The 17,680-nt window shown below is 42.0% G+C and overlaps 1 protein-coding gene across 1 annotated transcript in view; it reads left to right on the top strand.

The window, feature by feature from the left end:
- Positions 1 to 17,680, top strand: part of ano5.L (anoctamin 5 L homeolog) — a 51,461-nt gene that overhangs the window by 18,366 nt on the left and 15,415 nt on the right. The window contains 10 exon segments of the mRNA XM_041589714.1: positions 4,471 to 4,512; positions 6,384 to 6,497; positions 11,527 to 11,595; positions 11,799 to 12,083; positions 14,436 to 14,549; positions 14,876 to 14,985; positions 16,328 to 16,471; positions 16,610 to 16,715; positions 16,809 to 16,869; positions 17,279 to 17,430. Coding sequence (XP_041445648.1) covers positions 4,471 to 4,512; positions 6,384 to 6,497; positions 11,527 to 11,595; positions 11,799 to 12,083; positions 14,436 to 14,549; positions 14,876 to 14,985; positions 16,328 to 16,471; positions 16,610 to 16,715; positions 16,809 to 16,869; positions 17,279 to 17,430 — 1,197 coding nt within the window.

Here is a 17,680-nt window from a genome sequence, read left to right as displayed (position 1 = left end):
CAAAATGTTTTTGACGCCCATTGACTTTAATGGGCGACGTTTTTTGGCGAAGCGAAACGGGTAAAATTCACCCATCCCTAAAGGGGGCCATACACTCAGAGATCTGCTGTTTGTTGATGTCGCTAAACGAGGGGATCGCTCCCCGATATGCCCAACTTGAGGTGGGAGATATCGGGCTGATCCGATCGCCGGCCCTAGGGCCCAACGATCGGATCATAACAAAGGGTAACGGGCGGTCGGATCGTGTGACCGCATCAACGATCAAATGCGGCTGCGATACGATTTTTAGTCCTGTCCAATCGACATCTAGCCGACTTTCAGCCAGATATGAATCGGGGTAGCCCGTTGGAGGGCCCCATACACGGGCCAATAAGCTGTTGTCGGTCTGTCAGCACTTTAACACCTACTAGCAACTGCCATCTTTTTTTTTTTTCTATTTTTTTTCAAACTCTTTGTGAGTGAGGAACAGGTTAAACCTCCCCATTGCAAATCATTTGGGTGGCACCTACCTTTTCTCTACAGCAACTTACATCACATAGGGTGACTTAGTGGCCCCGTTCCTAATGGACATTGGGGCCCCTTTTATCCAAACAAATACCCCAGTCTAGTGAGCCGTATGGAAGGGGTAACTGGAATGTGTTTTTATACTGTAAGTAGGGATGCCCTGAATCCACTATTTTAGATTCGGCAGAACCCTTCGTGAAAGATTCGGCCGAATACCGAATGCAAATTATTGGGAAGGGGAAAACATTTCTACTTCCTTGTTTTGATACAAAAAGTCATGTGATCTCCTTTCCCGCCCCTAATTTGCGTATGCAAATTCGGATTCAGTTCTGCCGGGCAGAAGGATTCGACCGAATCTGAATCCTGCTGAAAAAGGCCGAATCCTGGATTCTGTGCATCCCTAACTGTCAGTGGCTTTTGCTGTGTAGTTGTGGTTTTACTAATAACGCAAGCCTTTTCCTTTGCTTTTTATTATACTAATTCCATATTTAACGGCTTTATTCCCTCCACTACTGACAGTTTGCTTTCAGCGAGACCATGTGACCATCTTCATCCGACAGTTTCAAGTTTATTTCATCCTGTTAGAATTTCCCCGGATCTCGTGTGTGTGTTTTTGTCACAAACGTGTGTAAGTTGCTGCATTGTATCAGCCACACACGTCTCGATTTTACTGGAGATTTTCATCCGGAGAAGAAACGCCCGAAACCCAGCCGAGCAGCCTGCCATTAGTTTTAATACATGATAAAGGAAGGGAACTTATATTGACTTTAAAGGGGTTGTTCATCTTTAAATGAACTGTTAGTATGATGTAGAGAGGGATATTCTGAGACAATTTAAATTTTTTATTATTTGCGTTATTTAGCTTTTTATTCAGCAGCTCTCCAGTTAGCAGTTAAAGCCGTCTGGTTGCTAGGGTCCAAATTCCCCTAGCAACCGTGCACTGATTTGAATAAGAGACTGGACTATGAATAGGAGAGGCCTGAATAGAAAGATGAGGAATAAAAAGTAGCAATAACAATAAATGTGTATCTTTACAGTGCATATGTCTTTTAGATGGGGTCAGAGACCCCCATTTGAAAGCTGGACAAAAAAGGCAAATAATTCAAAAACTATAAATAATGAAGACCATTACTTAGAATTAGCCATTCTCTAACTCAGGGATCCCCAACCTTTTGAATCCGTGAGCAACATTCAGAAGTAAAAGGAGTTGGGGAGCAACACTTGCATGAAAAATGTTCTTGGGGTGCCAAATAAGTGCTGTGATTGGCCATTTAGTAGCCCCTATGTGGATTGTCAACCTACATTAAGGTTCTGTTTGGCAGTACATCTGGTTTTTATACAACTAAAATTTGCCTCCAAGCCTGGAATTCAAAAATAAGCTCCTGCTTTGAAACCACTGGGAGCAACATCCAAAGGGTTGGAGAGCAACATGTTGCTCACGAGCTACTGGTTGGGGATCACTGCTCTAACTAGTTAAATTATCCCTTTATTAGAAGAATCACATGACTTTATTTTGCCTATTACCCCCCCCCCCCCCTGTTTTACATTGTCTTGCATTTGCCCCCAGGGTTCATTATATTGATAAGATCTTTAGTGACTTCTTTGTCTTTTATCTGGATACAGAGGAACACGTATTTACTCTCTGCTTCGGGTCTCGTTTGCATGACAAATATTCCCTGGACTCTCAGTAAACCAGTAAATCTCACCCACGAAACCTCCGGCGCTGAATAGACAATCACCCCCCCCCCGCAGCAAGATAAAGGGCCAGCGCTCATATTCTCTTTGTGATAATGAACCTGCCGGCCATTCATTTAATGACCCTCCTGCTTTAATGAAGTCGGGAGCGGCCGACTGTAGTTTGGTTTCTTTATAACCAGCCAGTACAGTTCCTTTGTATGTGGAGTGATACTTATTATACTGGTGCAACATGGCAGCTTCAGCTCATGTGGGTGTGTGTGTGTATATATATATATATATATATATATATATATATATATATATATATATATATATAAACACTACACCGTTCCATCATACTCTCCTGTGAACATTATAACCTATACCTTAATACTGTACTGTCTAAGAGAGACAATATGGCAGCTCCCACCTACACTATATGTATAAATACACATACATGGAGAAGGAATGTACCAACTTCACCAACTATTTCCATGATTCCTTAAAGCCCCCCATACACAGGCCGAAAAAAGCTGCAGACAGACTGTTGTGGCAGCTAATTAGCCCGTGTGTGGGGCCATCCAACGATCGAAATCTGGCCGAAAAAGTCGGTTAAAAAATCCCGTCGGATCACAGCCACATCCATGCGTTTATGCAGTCATGTGATCCGACCGCCCGTATCAGATGCATTATGATCCGATCATTGGGCCCATGAGCAACGTTCAGAAGTAAAAGGATTTGGGGAGCAACACAAGCATGAAAAATGTTCTTGGGGTGCCAAATAAGTGCTGTGATTGGCTATTTGGTAGCCCCTATGTGGATTGTCAACCTACATTGAGACTCTGTTTGGCAGTACATCTGGTTTTTATACAACCAAAACTTGTCTCCAAGCCTGGAATTCAAAAATAATCACCTGCTTTGAGGCCACTGGGAGCAACATCCAAGGGGTTGGAGAGCAACATGTTACTCACGAGCTACTGGTTGGGTTGGTCTAGACCAGTAATATACACAAGGCTTGACCTGCAGGTAGCCAATTGGATCAGTAGAATATTCACAGGCTAGAGCAACCTGTAGCCAATCAGAGCAGTTGAATGAAGATGGCCATACACACGAAGTTGCCAAACAAGTGGATCTCTCCTTGATATGCCCACATTGAGGTGGACGATATCGGGCTGATCGATCTTGGGCTCTAAGACCCAACGATCGGATCATAATGCAGCCAATACGGGCTGTCGGATTGCAGGACTGCGTCATGGAACAGATGCGCCCGTGATCCAACGGGATTTTTAACCCTGCCCGATCGACAAAGTACCGGCCAGATATCGAATGGAGGGCCCCACACACGGGCCAATTAACTGCCAACTCAGTCTGTTTGTCTGTGTATGGCCAACTTGAGGCTATAACTACCTTTTAACCAATCAGGTTGCTGGGAAGATTGGGCCAAAAGAGAATATAAATCGGGGATTCTTCATGTAGGGGTCCAGGTCCAAAAATGGGACCCCATGCTGTAGAGCAGTGATCCCCAACCAGTAGCTCGTGAGTAACATGTTGCTCTCCAACCCCTTGGATGTTCCTCCCAGTGGCATCAAAGCAGGTGATTATTTTTAAATTCCAGGCTTGGAGGCAAGTTTTGGTTGTATATAAACCAGTTGTACTGCAAAACAGAGCCTCAATGTTGGTTGACAATCCCCATAGGGGCTATTAAATGGCCAATCACAGCCCTTATTTGGCACCCCAAGAACATTTTTCATACTAGTGTTGCTCCCCAACTCCTTTTACTTCTGAATGTTGCTCACGGGTTCTAAAGGTTGGGGATCCCTGCTGTAGAGGGTCCATGTCAGGGATCCCTGAAAATACAGGTAAATAAATGTTTCTGAACCAATTTGTGGGTCACCAGGCTGATTCCCGAAGAGAACGTGGGCCCCAAGAGATAAACATTAAGAATCAAGAGAATCTGGATTAAATGACACTTAGATTACTTGTTGGGCGGAGCTTAGAAACTGTCACTTGGTGTGGCCCAATATGTCACTCATCAGCCTCGGGGCCCCGTCTAACGAAATCCCTGGAATGCGGCTCCTCTGTAGCCACGACTTTCAGTTTCTTTGCTTCACTCACCGCATGTTTCTGCTTGTTTCACCCAAACTGATCCAAATACGCCTGAACTGTTTCCCCTTTGTATCAATATCTCCCCCCCCCCCCCTTGTGGAGTTGGCCGGCCGGGAGCAGAGATCTTGTGAGAAATTCTGTTTATTTATTATATTGTAACGTTATTTGCTGGTTACTTCGCAGAAATGGCGTAAACTGAACTTGTTCCTGAAGCGTCGTCTCAGGGTAAACCCGGATTTGCTTTGGTTTGATCGGTGTCTTTGTCTGGCCTCGGGGGTTGCCATGTTGCTTCTCTAACCTGTTGCCTATGCATGTCCTGTTTTTGTTGTGGGACTGACTTCAGCGAATGGCCTGCTTTGATTGGATTTTGGTGCTTAAAGTCTGACATAGCTTATTGTGTGCCCAGAACATTCCTTCTCTGTATATTTGTATTTATACATATGGGAGGAGGTGCCATATTGATTCCCTTAGACAGTACAGTATGAGGGTATAGCTTATTGTGTGCCCAGAACATTCCTTCTCTGTATATTTGTATTTATACATATGGGAGGAGGGAGGTGCCATATTGATTCCCTTAGACAGTACAGTATGAGGGTATATCTTATTGTGTGCCCAGAACATTCCTTCTCTGTATATTTGTATTTATACATATGGGAGGAGGGAGGTGCCATATTGATTCCCTTAGACAGTACAGTATGAGGGTATAGCTTATTGTGTGCCCACAACATTCCTTCTCTGTATATTTGTATTTATACATATGGGAGGAGGAGGTGCCATATTGATTCCCTTAGACAGTACAGTATGAGGGTATAGCTTATTGTGTGCCCACAACATTCCTTCTCTGTATATTTGTATTTATACATATGGGAGGAGGAGGTGCCATATTGATTCCCTTAGACAGTACAGTATGAGGGTATAGCTTATTGTGTGCCCAGAACATTCCTTCTCTGTATATTTGTACTTATACATATGGGAGGAGGGAGGTGCCATATTGATTCCCTTAGACAGTACAGTATGAGGGTATAGCTTATTGTGTGCCCAGAACATTCCTTCTCTGTATATTTGTATTTATACATATGGGAGTCGGAGGTGTCATATTGATTCCCTTAGACAGTACAGTATGAGGCTATAGCTTATTGTGTGCCCAGAACATTCCTTCTCTGTATATTTGTATTTATACATATGGGAGGAGGGAGGTGCCATATTGATTCCCTTAGACAGTACAGTATGAGGGTATAGCTTATTGTGTGCCCAGAACATTCCTTCTCTGTATATTTGTATTTATATATATGGGAGGAGGGAGGTGCCATATTGATTCCCTTAGACAGTACAGTATGAGGCTATAGCTTATTGTGTGCCCAGAACATTCCTTCTCTGTATATTTGTATTTATACATATGGGAGGAGGAGGTGCCATATTGATTCCCTTAGACAGTACAGTATGAGGGTATAGCTTATTGTAAGCCCAGAACATTCCTTCTCTGTATATTTGTATTTATACATATGGGAGGAGGAGGTGCCATATTGATTCCCTTAGACAGTACAGTATGAGGGTATAGCTTATTGTGTGCCCAGAACATTCCTTCTCTGTATATTTGTATTTATACATATGGGAGGAGGAGGTGCCATATTGATTCCCTTAGACAGTACAGTATGAGAGTATAGCTTATTGTGTGCCCAGAACATTCCTTCTCTGTATATTTGTATTTATACATATGGGAGGAGGAGGTGCCATATTGATTCCCTTAGACAGTACAGTATGAGGGTATAGTTTATTGTGTGCCCAGAGCATTCCTCTGTATATAGAAATGCTGGTGGGAGCTGCCATTTTACTCTCCTATCAGAGGCATTTTTCCATACTCTTCATATTATCACATGGGCTGGTCATAAAAGTGATGACATGTTGTGTATGTGAGATGTAATACACAGTAGTCGTGTGCATGTCGTGTTACATTGATGATAGTTTTGCTCCGCAGCACATAGGACACGTATCTCGGCCGTGTCGGGGGAAAGTGACATGAGTGTTATGGACTGTATTCCCTAATTTACTAAATGAAACCTATAAAATATTGATTTCCTTTTATTCCCCCAACACAGATAGACAAACATGTGCAGAGCAAGGACTCGGTGTTCTTCTGGGACGGGATCCGGCGGATTGATTTCATTCTTTCCTACACCGATGAGACCAACAAAGAGGCTGAGAAGAAAGCGGTGAGATTCTAAAGGGGAAATAATATTCAGGAGATAACTGTGTATATGTCACATAGGGGGGACTTTGGGGAGCAGAAGTAGGGGTAAGGAACTGCTAAGGGTTCTTTGTTGTCCCAAATTCGGACGACTTTAGAAAATGAAGCGCTCCGAGTGCCATCCCGCCGGCGATTTACATTCTAACTGGCGGGGAGATAAGTCGCCCGAAGAAGAGGCAATTTGTCGCCGGGCGACTAAATCTCCCCGAATCTACTCATCTGTCTCTGCCCTAAAGGGGTTGTTCATCTTCAAATTAACTGTTAGTATGATGTAGAGAGGGATATTCTGAGACAATTTGCAATTGGTTTTCGTTTTTTATTATTCGTGTTTTTTGACTTATTTAGCTTTTTATTCAGCAGCTCTCCAATTTTAGCCCTCTGGTTGCTAGGGTCCAAACTACCGTAGCAACCATGCATTGATTTTAACAAGAGAGGCCTGAATAAAAAGATGAGTAATAAAAAAGTAGCAATAAGAATACATTTGTAGCCTTACAGAGCATTTGTTTTTTAGATGGGGTCAGTGACCCCCCCCTTTGAAAAGTGGAAAGTCAGAAGAAGGCAAATAATTCCAAAACTATAAACAATAAAGACCAGTTGAAAAGTTGCTTAAAATTGGCTATTCTATAACATAGTAAAAGTTGAACCATCCCATTAATGGGATTCTTTCATGATTTTTATGGTGTAGTTTTTATTTCTAAATGACACTGTTTACACTGCAAATAATTCACTGTACAATATAAAATGTCATTCCTGAAGCAGCAAGTATATTTAGTTGTAATATTGGGGTGTAGGTGCATCTCAGCTCATTTTGCCTGGTCATGTGATTTCAGAAAGAGCCAGCACTTTAGGATGGAACTGCTTTCTGGCAGCCTGTTGTTTCTCCTACTCAATGTAACTGAATGTGTCTCAGTGGGACCTGGATTTTACTATTGAGTGTTGTTCTTAGATCTACCAGGGAGCTGTTATCTTGTGTTAGGGAGCTGCTATCTGGTTACCTTCCCATTGTTCTGTTATTAGTAAGATGCACCAAGTCCAGGATTTGGTTCAGGATTCGGCCTTTTTCAGCAGGATCCGGATTCGGCCGAATACTTCTGCATGGCTGAACCGAATTCTAATTTCCATATTCGAATTAGGAGCAGGAGGGAAATCGCGTGACTTTGTCACAAAACAAGGAAGTAAAATGTTTTCCCCTTCCCACCCCTAATTTGCATAATCAAATTAGGATTCAGTTCGGTATTCGGCCCAGTCTTTCGTGAAAGATTCAGGGATTCTGCCGAATCCAAAATAGTGGATTTGGTGCATCTCTAGTTGCTAGGCTGCTGGGGAAGGGGGGAATGGAGGGGGGTGATATCACTCCAACTTGCAGTACAGCAGTAAAGAGTGACTGATGTTTATCAGAGCATAAGTCACATGACTGGGACAGCTGGGAAACTAACAATATGTTTAGCCCCATGTCAGATTTCAAAATGAAATATAAAAAAATCTGTTTGCTCTTTTGAGAAATGGATTTCAGTGCAGAATTCTGCTGGAGCAGCACTATTAACTGATGTGTTTTGAAAAACAAAACATTTTCCCTATGACAGTATCCCTGCTTCAGATTCTGCAATAATATGATCCTCCCTTGACTCTGTAATATTCTCTTTGCTCAGTGAACAGCTGCAACTGTCAGTAGCCAGCCGGCCGCCCCCACACTGGATACGAGTCACATGAGCAGTGAGTGTATACGGAGCCCCGTGTGTGGCAGTCACAGCTGTGTGTGTTACTGAGGCCTGGGCTTTGTATCCTGCAACCTCCACCGACTCCTGGAAAAACTGACAGTTGTAGTTCTGCAGCTTTACCGCAAAAACCTGTTCATTGTATATTTACCATTCTCACAGGCTGTCAGTAAGGACAGACCAACGGAGATTACTCTTAATAAGATCCCTGTATATCACATGTACCATATATATAATATATATATATATATATATATATATATATATATATATATATATATATATATATATACTGTGAGGGGTGGGGGCTTCCTGTGCTCTCTCTACTCATATCCGCATGATACTCTTATCTGCCTCGTCCTCTCTACAGGGAAATGTCTTATAATTAGCAAGAGGGTTTGTCATACGTTCAGTTTCCTTTATAATTAACACACAGTGTATAAGGGTATATGTGTGCCCAGAACATTCCTTCTCTGTATATTTGTATTTATACATATGGGAGGAGGAGGTTGCCATATTGATTCCCTTAGACAACAGTTACAGTATGAGGGTATAGCTTATTGTGTGCCCAGAACATTCCTACTCTGTATATTTGTTATTTATACATATGGGAGGAGGAGGTTGCCATATTGATTCCCTTAGACAGTACAGTATGAGGGTATAGCTTATTGTGTGCCCAGAACAATTCCTTCATCTGTATATTTGTAATTGATACAATATGGGAGGAGGAGGTGCCATATTGATCCCTGAGACAGTACCAGTATGGGGTATAGCTTATTGTGTGCCCCAGACATTTCCTTCTCTGTATATTTGTATTTATACATATGGGAGGAGGGAGGTGCCATATTGATTCCCTTAGACAGTACAGTATGAGGGGTATAGCTTATTGTGTGCCCAGAACATTCCTTCTCTGTATATTTGTATTTATACATATGGGAGGAGGGAGGTGCCATATTGGTAGACAGTACAGTATGAGGGTATAGCTTATTGTGTGCCCAGAACATTCCTTCTCTGTATATTTGTATTTATACATATGGGAGGAGGAGGTGCCATATTGATTCCCTTAGACAGCTACAGTATGAGGGTATAGCCTTATTGTGTACCCAGAACATTCCTTCTCTGTATATTTATATTTATACATATGGGAGGAGGTGTCATATTGATTCCCTTAGACAGTACAGTATTGAGGTATAGGCTTATTGTGTGCCCAGAACATTCCTTCTCTGTATATTTGTATTATACATATGGGAGGAGGAGGTGCCATATTGATTCCCTTAGACAGTACAGTATGAGGGTATAGCTTATTGGTGTGCCCAGAACATTCCTTCTCTGTATATTTATATTTATACATATGGGAGGAGGTGTCATATTGATTCCCTTAGACAGTACAGTATGAGGGTATAGCTTATTGTGTGCCCAGAACATTCCTTCTCTGTATATTTGTATTTATACATATGGAGGAGGAGGTGCCATATTGATTCCCTTAGACAGTACAGTATGAGGGTATAGCTTATTGTGTGCCCAGAACATTCCTTCTCTGTATATTTGTATTTATACATATGGGAGGAGGAGGTGCCATATTGATTCCCTTAGACAGTACAGTATGAGGGTATAACTTAATGTGTGCCCAGAACATTCCTTCTCTGTATATTTGTATTTATACATATGGGAGGAGGTGCCATATTGATTCCCTAGACAGTACAGTATGAGGGTATAGCTTATTGTGTGCCCAGAACATTCCTTCTTTGTATATTTGTATTTATACATATGGGAGGAGGAGGTGCCATATTGATTCCCTTAGACAGTACAGTATGAGGGTATAGCTTATTGTGTGCCCAGAACATTCCTTCTCTGTATATTTGTATTTATACATATGGGAGGAGGAGGTGCCATATTGATTCCCTTAGACAGTACAGTATGAGGGTATAGCTTATTGTGTGCCCAGAACATTCCTTCTCTGTATATTTGTATTATACATATGGGAGGAGGAGGTGCCATATTGATTCCCTTAGACAGTACAGTATGAGGGTATAGCTTATTGTGTGCCCAGAACATTCCTTCTCTGTATATTTGTATTTATACATATGGGAGGAGGAGGTGCCATATTGATTCCCTTAGACAGTACAGTATGAGGGTATAGCTTATTGTGTGCCCAGAACATTCCCTCTCTGTATATTTGTATTTATACATATGGAGGAGGAGGTGCCATATTGATTCCCTTAGACAGTACAGTATGAGGGTATAGCTTATTGTGTGCCCAGAACATTCCTTCTCTGTATATTTGTATTTATACATATGGGAGGAGGAGGTGCCATATTGATTCCCTTAGACAGTACAGTATGAGGGTATAGCTTATTGTGTGCCCAGAACATTCCTTCTCTGTATATTTGTAGTTTTTATAATGCACATTGGGTTTATTCATCAATAATCTTACCCCTTGTTATATAGAAACCATTGGACTGAGAAATTTATATTATATTATATTTATATATATATATTTATAGGGCAGGAATTGGTACAATGGTGCCGGCTCTTTGTATAACATTTTACTGCCCCCTGCTGGCCTGTCAGGAATGTCGGACCCAGACAACAGAAAGGGACAGACAGACATTGCTTTTAATAGAAAATTCCACTGATATAGAACTATTAAACCACTGAGAATGAGGAATGAATGTACCCCATCCTTTCATTCAACAAAAACCACACATTTTTGGGTGCAGTTCCCCTTTAAATTGTCATTCTCTTTGTATTTTCTTTAAAGGGGTGGGTCACCGTTAAATGAACTGTTAGTATGATGTAGAGAGGGATATTCTGAGACAATTTGCAATTGGTTTTAATTTTTTAATATTTGTGTTTTTGACTTATTTAGCTTTTTATTCAGCAGCTCTCCAGTTTGTAATTTCAGCCATCAGGTTAGGTTGCTAGGGTCCAAATTCCCCTAGCAACCATGCATTGATTTGAATAAGAGACTGGAATATGAATAGGAGAGGACTGAATAGAAAGATGAGGAATAAAAAGTAGTAATAACAATACAGGTGTAGCCTTACAGAGCATTTTTTTCTTAGATGGGGTCAGTGACCCCCATTTGAAAGCTGGAAAGAGTCAGAAGAAGAAGGCAAATAATTCAAAAACGTAAAAAATAAATAAATAATGAAGACCAATTGAAAAGTTGCTTTGAATTCTATAACATACTAAAAGTTAACTTAAAGGGGAACCACTCCTCACCTGGTCTTAGAGAGTTTATTATATTGACAGGCTGTGTCTTTTCTTTTATTACAGGAGAGGAGAAGAGACTTTGAATTCAATTTACACAAATCAGGGTTAGAATTGGAGACAGAAGACAAAAAGGTAAGTACCTATTGTTTCTAGTGCCTAACGGGTTAACATAGGGTTAATTCCTGCCTCGAAAACATAATATACTCCATTTATAATGGCCTTAGCTTTCTGTCTGCCCAGAGCATTCCTTCTGTGTTTATTTGTCTTTATACACCTGGGAGGGAGCTGCCATGTTGCTTACACAGGTGCATCACAACTGTTCATTGTTCTTGCAGGATTCAGAAAATGGGAAAACCTACTTTTTAAAAATCCACGCCCCCTGGGAGGTCCTTACGACTTACGCTGAAGTCCTTAACATCAAGATGCCCCTCAAGGCTGACGATTTAACGGACGAATCGGAGAACCTCCTGAGCCACATGCTGAAACCATTCAAACTCCCGCCGGAGGTCATGTGTCCCGAGCCGGATTATTTCACTGCGCCCTTCCGGAAGGACAAACAGGAGCTCTTCCGTATTGAGGACAAGGAAAAATTCTTCACCCCGTCGACCCGTAACAGAATTGTACGTAAGGCTTCTTTGTTTTATGGGATCTCTCTGTACAGACTATGAGCAAAACCTCTAGGGGGCTGTCCTGCTGAATTTGTGCCTTAGTTACAGGGAAATACCTATCTCGCCACCTAGTTCTATGGAGATCAAAGTGCTCTGTTACCAGACCTCATGAGCAAACTTAGGGGACTGTCCTGCTCGAATTGTGGCGTAGTACAGGGAATACCTATGCTGCCATAGTTTATGGGGATCTCTCTTACCAGACTATGAGCAAATAGGGATCTTTTCCGTGCTGAATTGTGCTATTCTTACAGAGGATATTACCGATTGCTGCCATTAGTTTATTGGATCTCTCTGTACAGAACTATGAGCAAACTAGGGCTTCCTTGCTGGAATTGTGACCTAGTAGCAGTGAATACCTATGCTAGCCACTAGTCTTTATGATATCTCTCTGTACGATGATGAGCAAACTTAGGACCTGTTCCGCCTGGAATGCTTAGACAGCGAATACCTATGCTGGCCATAGTTTTATGGGATCTCCTGTACAGACTATGAACAAAACTTAGGGACTTTCCTCGCTGAATTCGTGCTTAGTACAGGGAATACCTATGCTGCCATAGTTTTATTGATCTCTCTGTACAGACTATGAGCAAACTTAGGGCTGTTCCTGCCTGAATTGTGCTTAGTACAGTGAATACCTATGCTGCCATAGTTTTATGAATCTGTCTTGGTAAGGACTATGAGCAAACACTTAGGGGCTGTTCCTGCTGAATTGTGCTAGTACAGTTGCAATACCATGCTCCATAGTTTTATGAAGATCTGTTCTGTACAGACTAAATGAGCAAACTTAGGGACTTTTCCTGCTGAATTTGTGCTTAGTTACAGGGAATATCCCTATACTGCATAGTTTTATGGATCTCCTCTGTACAGTCTATGAGCAAACTTAGGGACTGTTCCTGCTGAATTGTGCTTAGTACAGGGAATACCTATGCTGCCATAGTTTTATGGGATCTCTCTGTACAGACTATGAACAAACTTAGGGACTGTTCCTGCTGAATTGTGCTTAGTACAGGGAATACCTATGCTGCATAGTTTTATGGGATCTCTCTGTACAGATTATGAGCAAAACTTAGGGACTGTTCCTGCTGAATTGTGCTTAGTACAGGGAATACCTATGCTGCCATAGTTTTATGGGATCTCTCTGTACAGACTATGAGCAAACCTTAGGGGACTGTTCCTGCTGAATTGTGCTTAGTACAGGGAATACCTATGCTGCCCATAGTTTTATGGGATCTCTCTGTACAGACTATGAGCAAACTTAGGGGCTGTTCCTGCTGAATTGTGCTTAGTACAGTGAATACCTATGCTGCCATAGTTTTATGAGATTGTCTGTACAGACTATGAGCAAACTTAGGGACTGTTCCTGCTGAATTGTGCTTAGTACAAGGGGAATACCTATACTGCATAGTTTTTATGGAGATCTCTCTGTACAGTCTATGACGCAAACTAAAAGGGACTGTTCCTGCTGAATTGTGCTAGTACAGGAATACCTATTACTGCCATTAGTTTTAGTAATCTCTGACTGTACAACTCATGAGAGGCAGAACTTTACGTGGGACTGCACTGCTGGAATTGTGCTTATGTGACAGGAATACCCTATGCTGCCATAGTTTATGTGGATCTCTCCTGTGAACAGACTATGAACCAAACTTAGGACTGTTCCTGCTGAATTGTGCTTAGTACAGGGATACCTATGCTGCCATAGTGTTTATGGGATCTCTCTGTACAGATTATGAGCAAACTTTAGGGACTGTTCCCTGCTGAATTTGTGCTTAAGTACAGGGAATACCTAGCTGCCATAGTTTTATGGGACTCTCGTGTACAGATATAGAGCAAACGTTAGGGCACTGAAATCCTGCTGCGAATTGTGGCTTTCGTACAGGGAATACCTATATCTGCCCATAGTTTATGGAATCCTCTGTACAGGACTTTATGAGCAAAACTTTAGGGGACTGTTCCTGCTGAATTGTGTTAGTACAGTGGAATACCTATGTCTGCCATATTTTATATGGCGATCTCTCTGTTACAGAGCTATGAGCCATAAACTTAGGGAACGTTGTTCCTGCTGAATTGTGCTTAGTACAGGGAATACCTATACTGCCATAGTTTCTATGGATCTCTCTGTACAGACTATGAGCAAACTTAGGGGGCTGTTCCTGCTGAATTGTGCTTAGTACAGGGAATACCTATGCTGCCATAGTTCTATGGGATCTCTCTGTACAGACTATGAGCAAACCTATGTGGCTGTTCCTGCTGAAACATATCCTGTAATATTTGGAGCTGTAATAACCCTATGAATTTCTGCAGGTCTATTACATTCTGTCTCGCTGTCACTATGGGGAAGAAGAGGGAAAGAAAAAGTTTGGGATCAAGAGACTCCTGAACAACGGGTCTTATTTGGATGCCTACCCCCTCCATGATGTACGTATTATTTTTTGTGGTTCCCCCTGATGGATCCCACTTTTTTGCAGGAAGCAGGAGGAATGATGGGAGAACGTTGGGCAGAAGGGTTTGGTTGTCCCACTGTATTTCTCGGCCACAAACACACAGATTTGATTGAGCAATCGGATTGGCTGGGCAGCCATTGATACAAGTATAGGGGCACATTGAGTTTTTAGTCTGGTCTAAGATCAAAGCTTCGGTGTCCCATCGCCATAGCAACTAAAACTCTGTGAATTACTTTATTTCCCCTTTTCTTCTCTGTAGCTATTTCTGTCTCTTTGACTGTGGTTTTACTTCCCCTTCAGTGTCGGTATTGGAAGAAAACAGATGAAAGGAGTTGTGAGAGATACACTCTGTATTCCCACTGGGCAAAGTTTACTCGTTTCTATAAGGAGCAGCCTCTGGATCTGATTCGGTGAGTGGAAAAGTCTCATCCCTGACGCTGGTTAAACTTTTATATATTGGAGGCTTCCTACAGAGAAGGAATGTTCTGGGCACACAATAAGCTATACCCTCATACTGTACTGTCTAAGGGAATCAATATGGCACCTCCTCCTCCCATATGTATAAATACAAATATACAGAGAAGGAATGTTCTGGGCACACAATAAGCTACACCCTCATACTGTACTGTCTAAGGGAATCAATATGGCACCTCCTCCCATATGTATAAATACAAATATACAGAGAAGGAATGTTCTGGGCACACAATAAGCTATACCCTCATACTGTACTGTCTAAGGGAATCAATATGGCACCTCCTCCTCCCATATGTATAAATACAAATATACAGAGAAGGAATGTTCTGGGCACACAATAAGCTATACCCCTCATACTGTACTGTCTAAGGGAATCAATATGGCACCTCCTCCTCCCAATATGTATAAATACAAATATACAGAGAAGGAATGTTCTGGCACACAATAAGCTATACCCTCATACTGTACTGTCTAAGGGAATCAATATGGCACCTCCTCCTCCCATATGTATAATACAAAATATACAGAGAAGGAATGTTCTGGGCACACAATAAGCTATACCCTCATACTGTAACTGTCTTAGGGAATCAATATGGCAACCTCCTCCTCCATATGTATAAATACAAATATACAGAGAAGGAATGTTCTGGGCACACAATAAGCTACACCCTCATACTGTACTGTCTAAGGGGAATCAATATGGCACCTCCTCCCATATGTATAAATACAAATATACAGAGAAGGAATGTTCTGGGGCACACAATAAGCTATACCTCATACTGTACTGTCTAAGGGAATCAATAGTGGCACCTCCTCCTCCCATATGTATAAATACAAATATACAGAGAAGGAATGTTCTGGGCACACAATAAGCTATACCCTCATACTGTACTGTCTAAGGGAATCAATATGGCACCTCCCTCTCCCAATGTATAAATACAAATATACAGAGAAGGAATGTTCTGCGCACACATAAGCCCTATTACCTCATACCGTACTGTCTAAGGATTCAACTATGGCACCTCCTCCTCCCATATGTAAAATACAAATATTACAGAGAACGGAATAGTCTGGCACACAATAAAGCTAAACCACTCATTACTGTTACTGTCTAAGGGATATTCATATGCACCTCCTCCTCCCTATGTAATAAATCACAAATTACAGAAAGAATTTTCGGGACACAATAAGCTTATACCCTCATACTGTACTGTCTATGGCGAATCAATCTAATGGCACCTCCTCCTGCATAATATATAAATCTTATTTCTCCTGTAGGAAATTACCTATGGGGAGAAGATCGGATCTATTTCGCCTGGTTGAGGTCACCTTTACCGAGATGCTGTTTATAATGCCGCTGTAATGGATTGGTTTTTTCTGTTTTCTCTACGGCTGGATAACAATGGACGACAGTATCAGCAGGTAGGGGAGAAGCCGCTGCTGTAGAACAGGGACAAACTGGACTAAACCTTTGAAATAAAAGATATAAAATGACTCCCACATTAACCCTCTCCAACCCATTGGTCTTCTAGCCGTAACTTTTTCCTTTTCCTCCTGCAGCAAAGAAATCTGTGACCCCGGTATTGGCGGCCAGATCATCATGTGCCCCCTGTGCGACAAACGCTGTGAGTTTTGGCGATTAAATTCCACGTGTGAGCCCTCGCAGGTACGTCGGGAGTATTCGAATCAATTCAAGCGTCGGGTTCCCCTGTGTCGCTGCTTCCGGAATTGATTTTCTCTTTTATCCCTTTTCACACAGTATTCTCATATGTTTGACAACGTGGCTACGCTCTTCTTTGCCATATTCATGGGAATTTGGGGTGAGTTCTGGATAAATTATTAATAATGCCATCAGACGTATCTGTGTTTCCATGGCAATGCGGCTTATCTGTTCACATATGGCTCTTATAGGAGACGGCGGCCCCTAGTGGCCAAATATGTAACTTCTATAATGCGACTGCTTTTCAAATCCTTTCTGCACTGCTGCTTCTGACTCATGAAACAACATAGAATTGTTATTACAGTGTCAGGGAGCATAGTACCTGCTTCACCTCCCTACATCTACCTGTGCGGTCCAATATCTCTGCCTGGGGTGGGCCGAATAAACATAAAGCTGGTGGCATTTTTTCCGCCAGTTTATTCCCAACCCCAGCAGGTACAAATGCTCCGTGTGCCATCAGCCGTTCATTATCCTGCAGGCAAGTTTAGTGTTTGTCTGTGGTTTGGCAGTGACTCTGTTCCTGGAATTCTGGAAGAGGCGGCAGGCCCGGTTGGAATACGAGTGGGATTTGGTGGATTTTGAAGAGGAGCAGCAGCAGCTCCAGCTGAGACCAGAATACGAAGCCAAGTGCACGGATAAGAAGAAGAATCCAGTAACTCAGGTAACACACGTCTGGCTGGCTTTGCTGTTAATCCGGCATATCCCTCCTGGATCGATTGGCACTCGATGGGTTAATAAATCTCTGCCGTTATTATTTTCTCCTATAGTGTGCCTCCGTAACCTTGAAACGGATCAGAATCGGAGCAGTAAAGAGTGATTAAAGTTTATCAGAGCACAAGTCACATGACCAGGGGCAGCTGGGAAACTGACAATATGTCTAGCCCCATGTCAGATTTCAAAATTGAATATAA

Source organism: Xenopus laevis, chromosome 4L (genome assembly GCF_017654675.1).
Source record: "Xenopus laevis strain J_2021 chromosome 4L, Xenopus_laevis_v10.1, whole genome shotgun sequence".
Classification (NCBI taxonomy): Eukaryota; Metazoa; Chordata; class Amphibia; order Anura; family Pipidae; genus Xenopus; species Xenopus laevis.
Note: the sequence above shows the minus strand (reverse complement) of the source record. Positions and strands in the feature narration are given on the sequence as shown.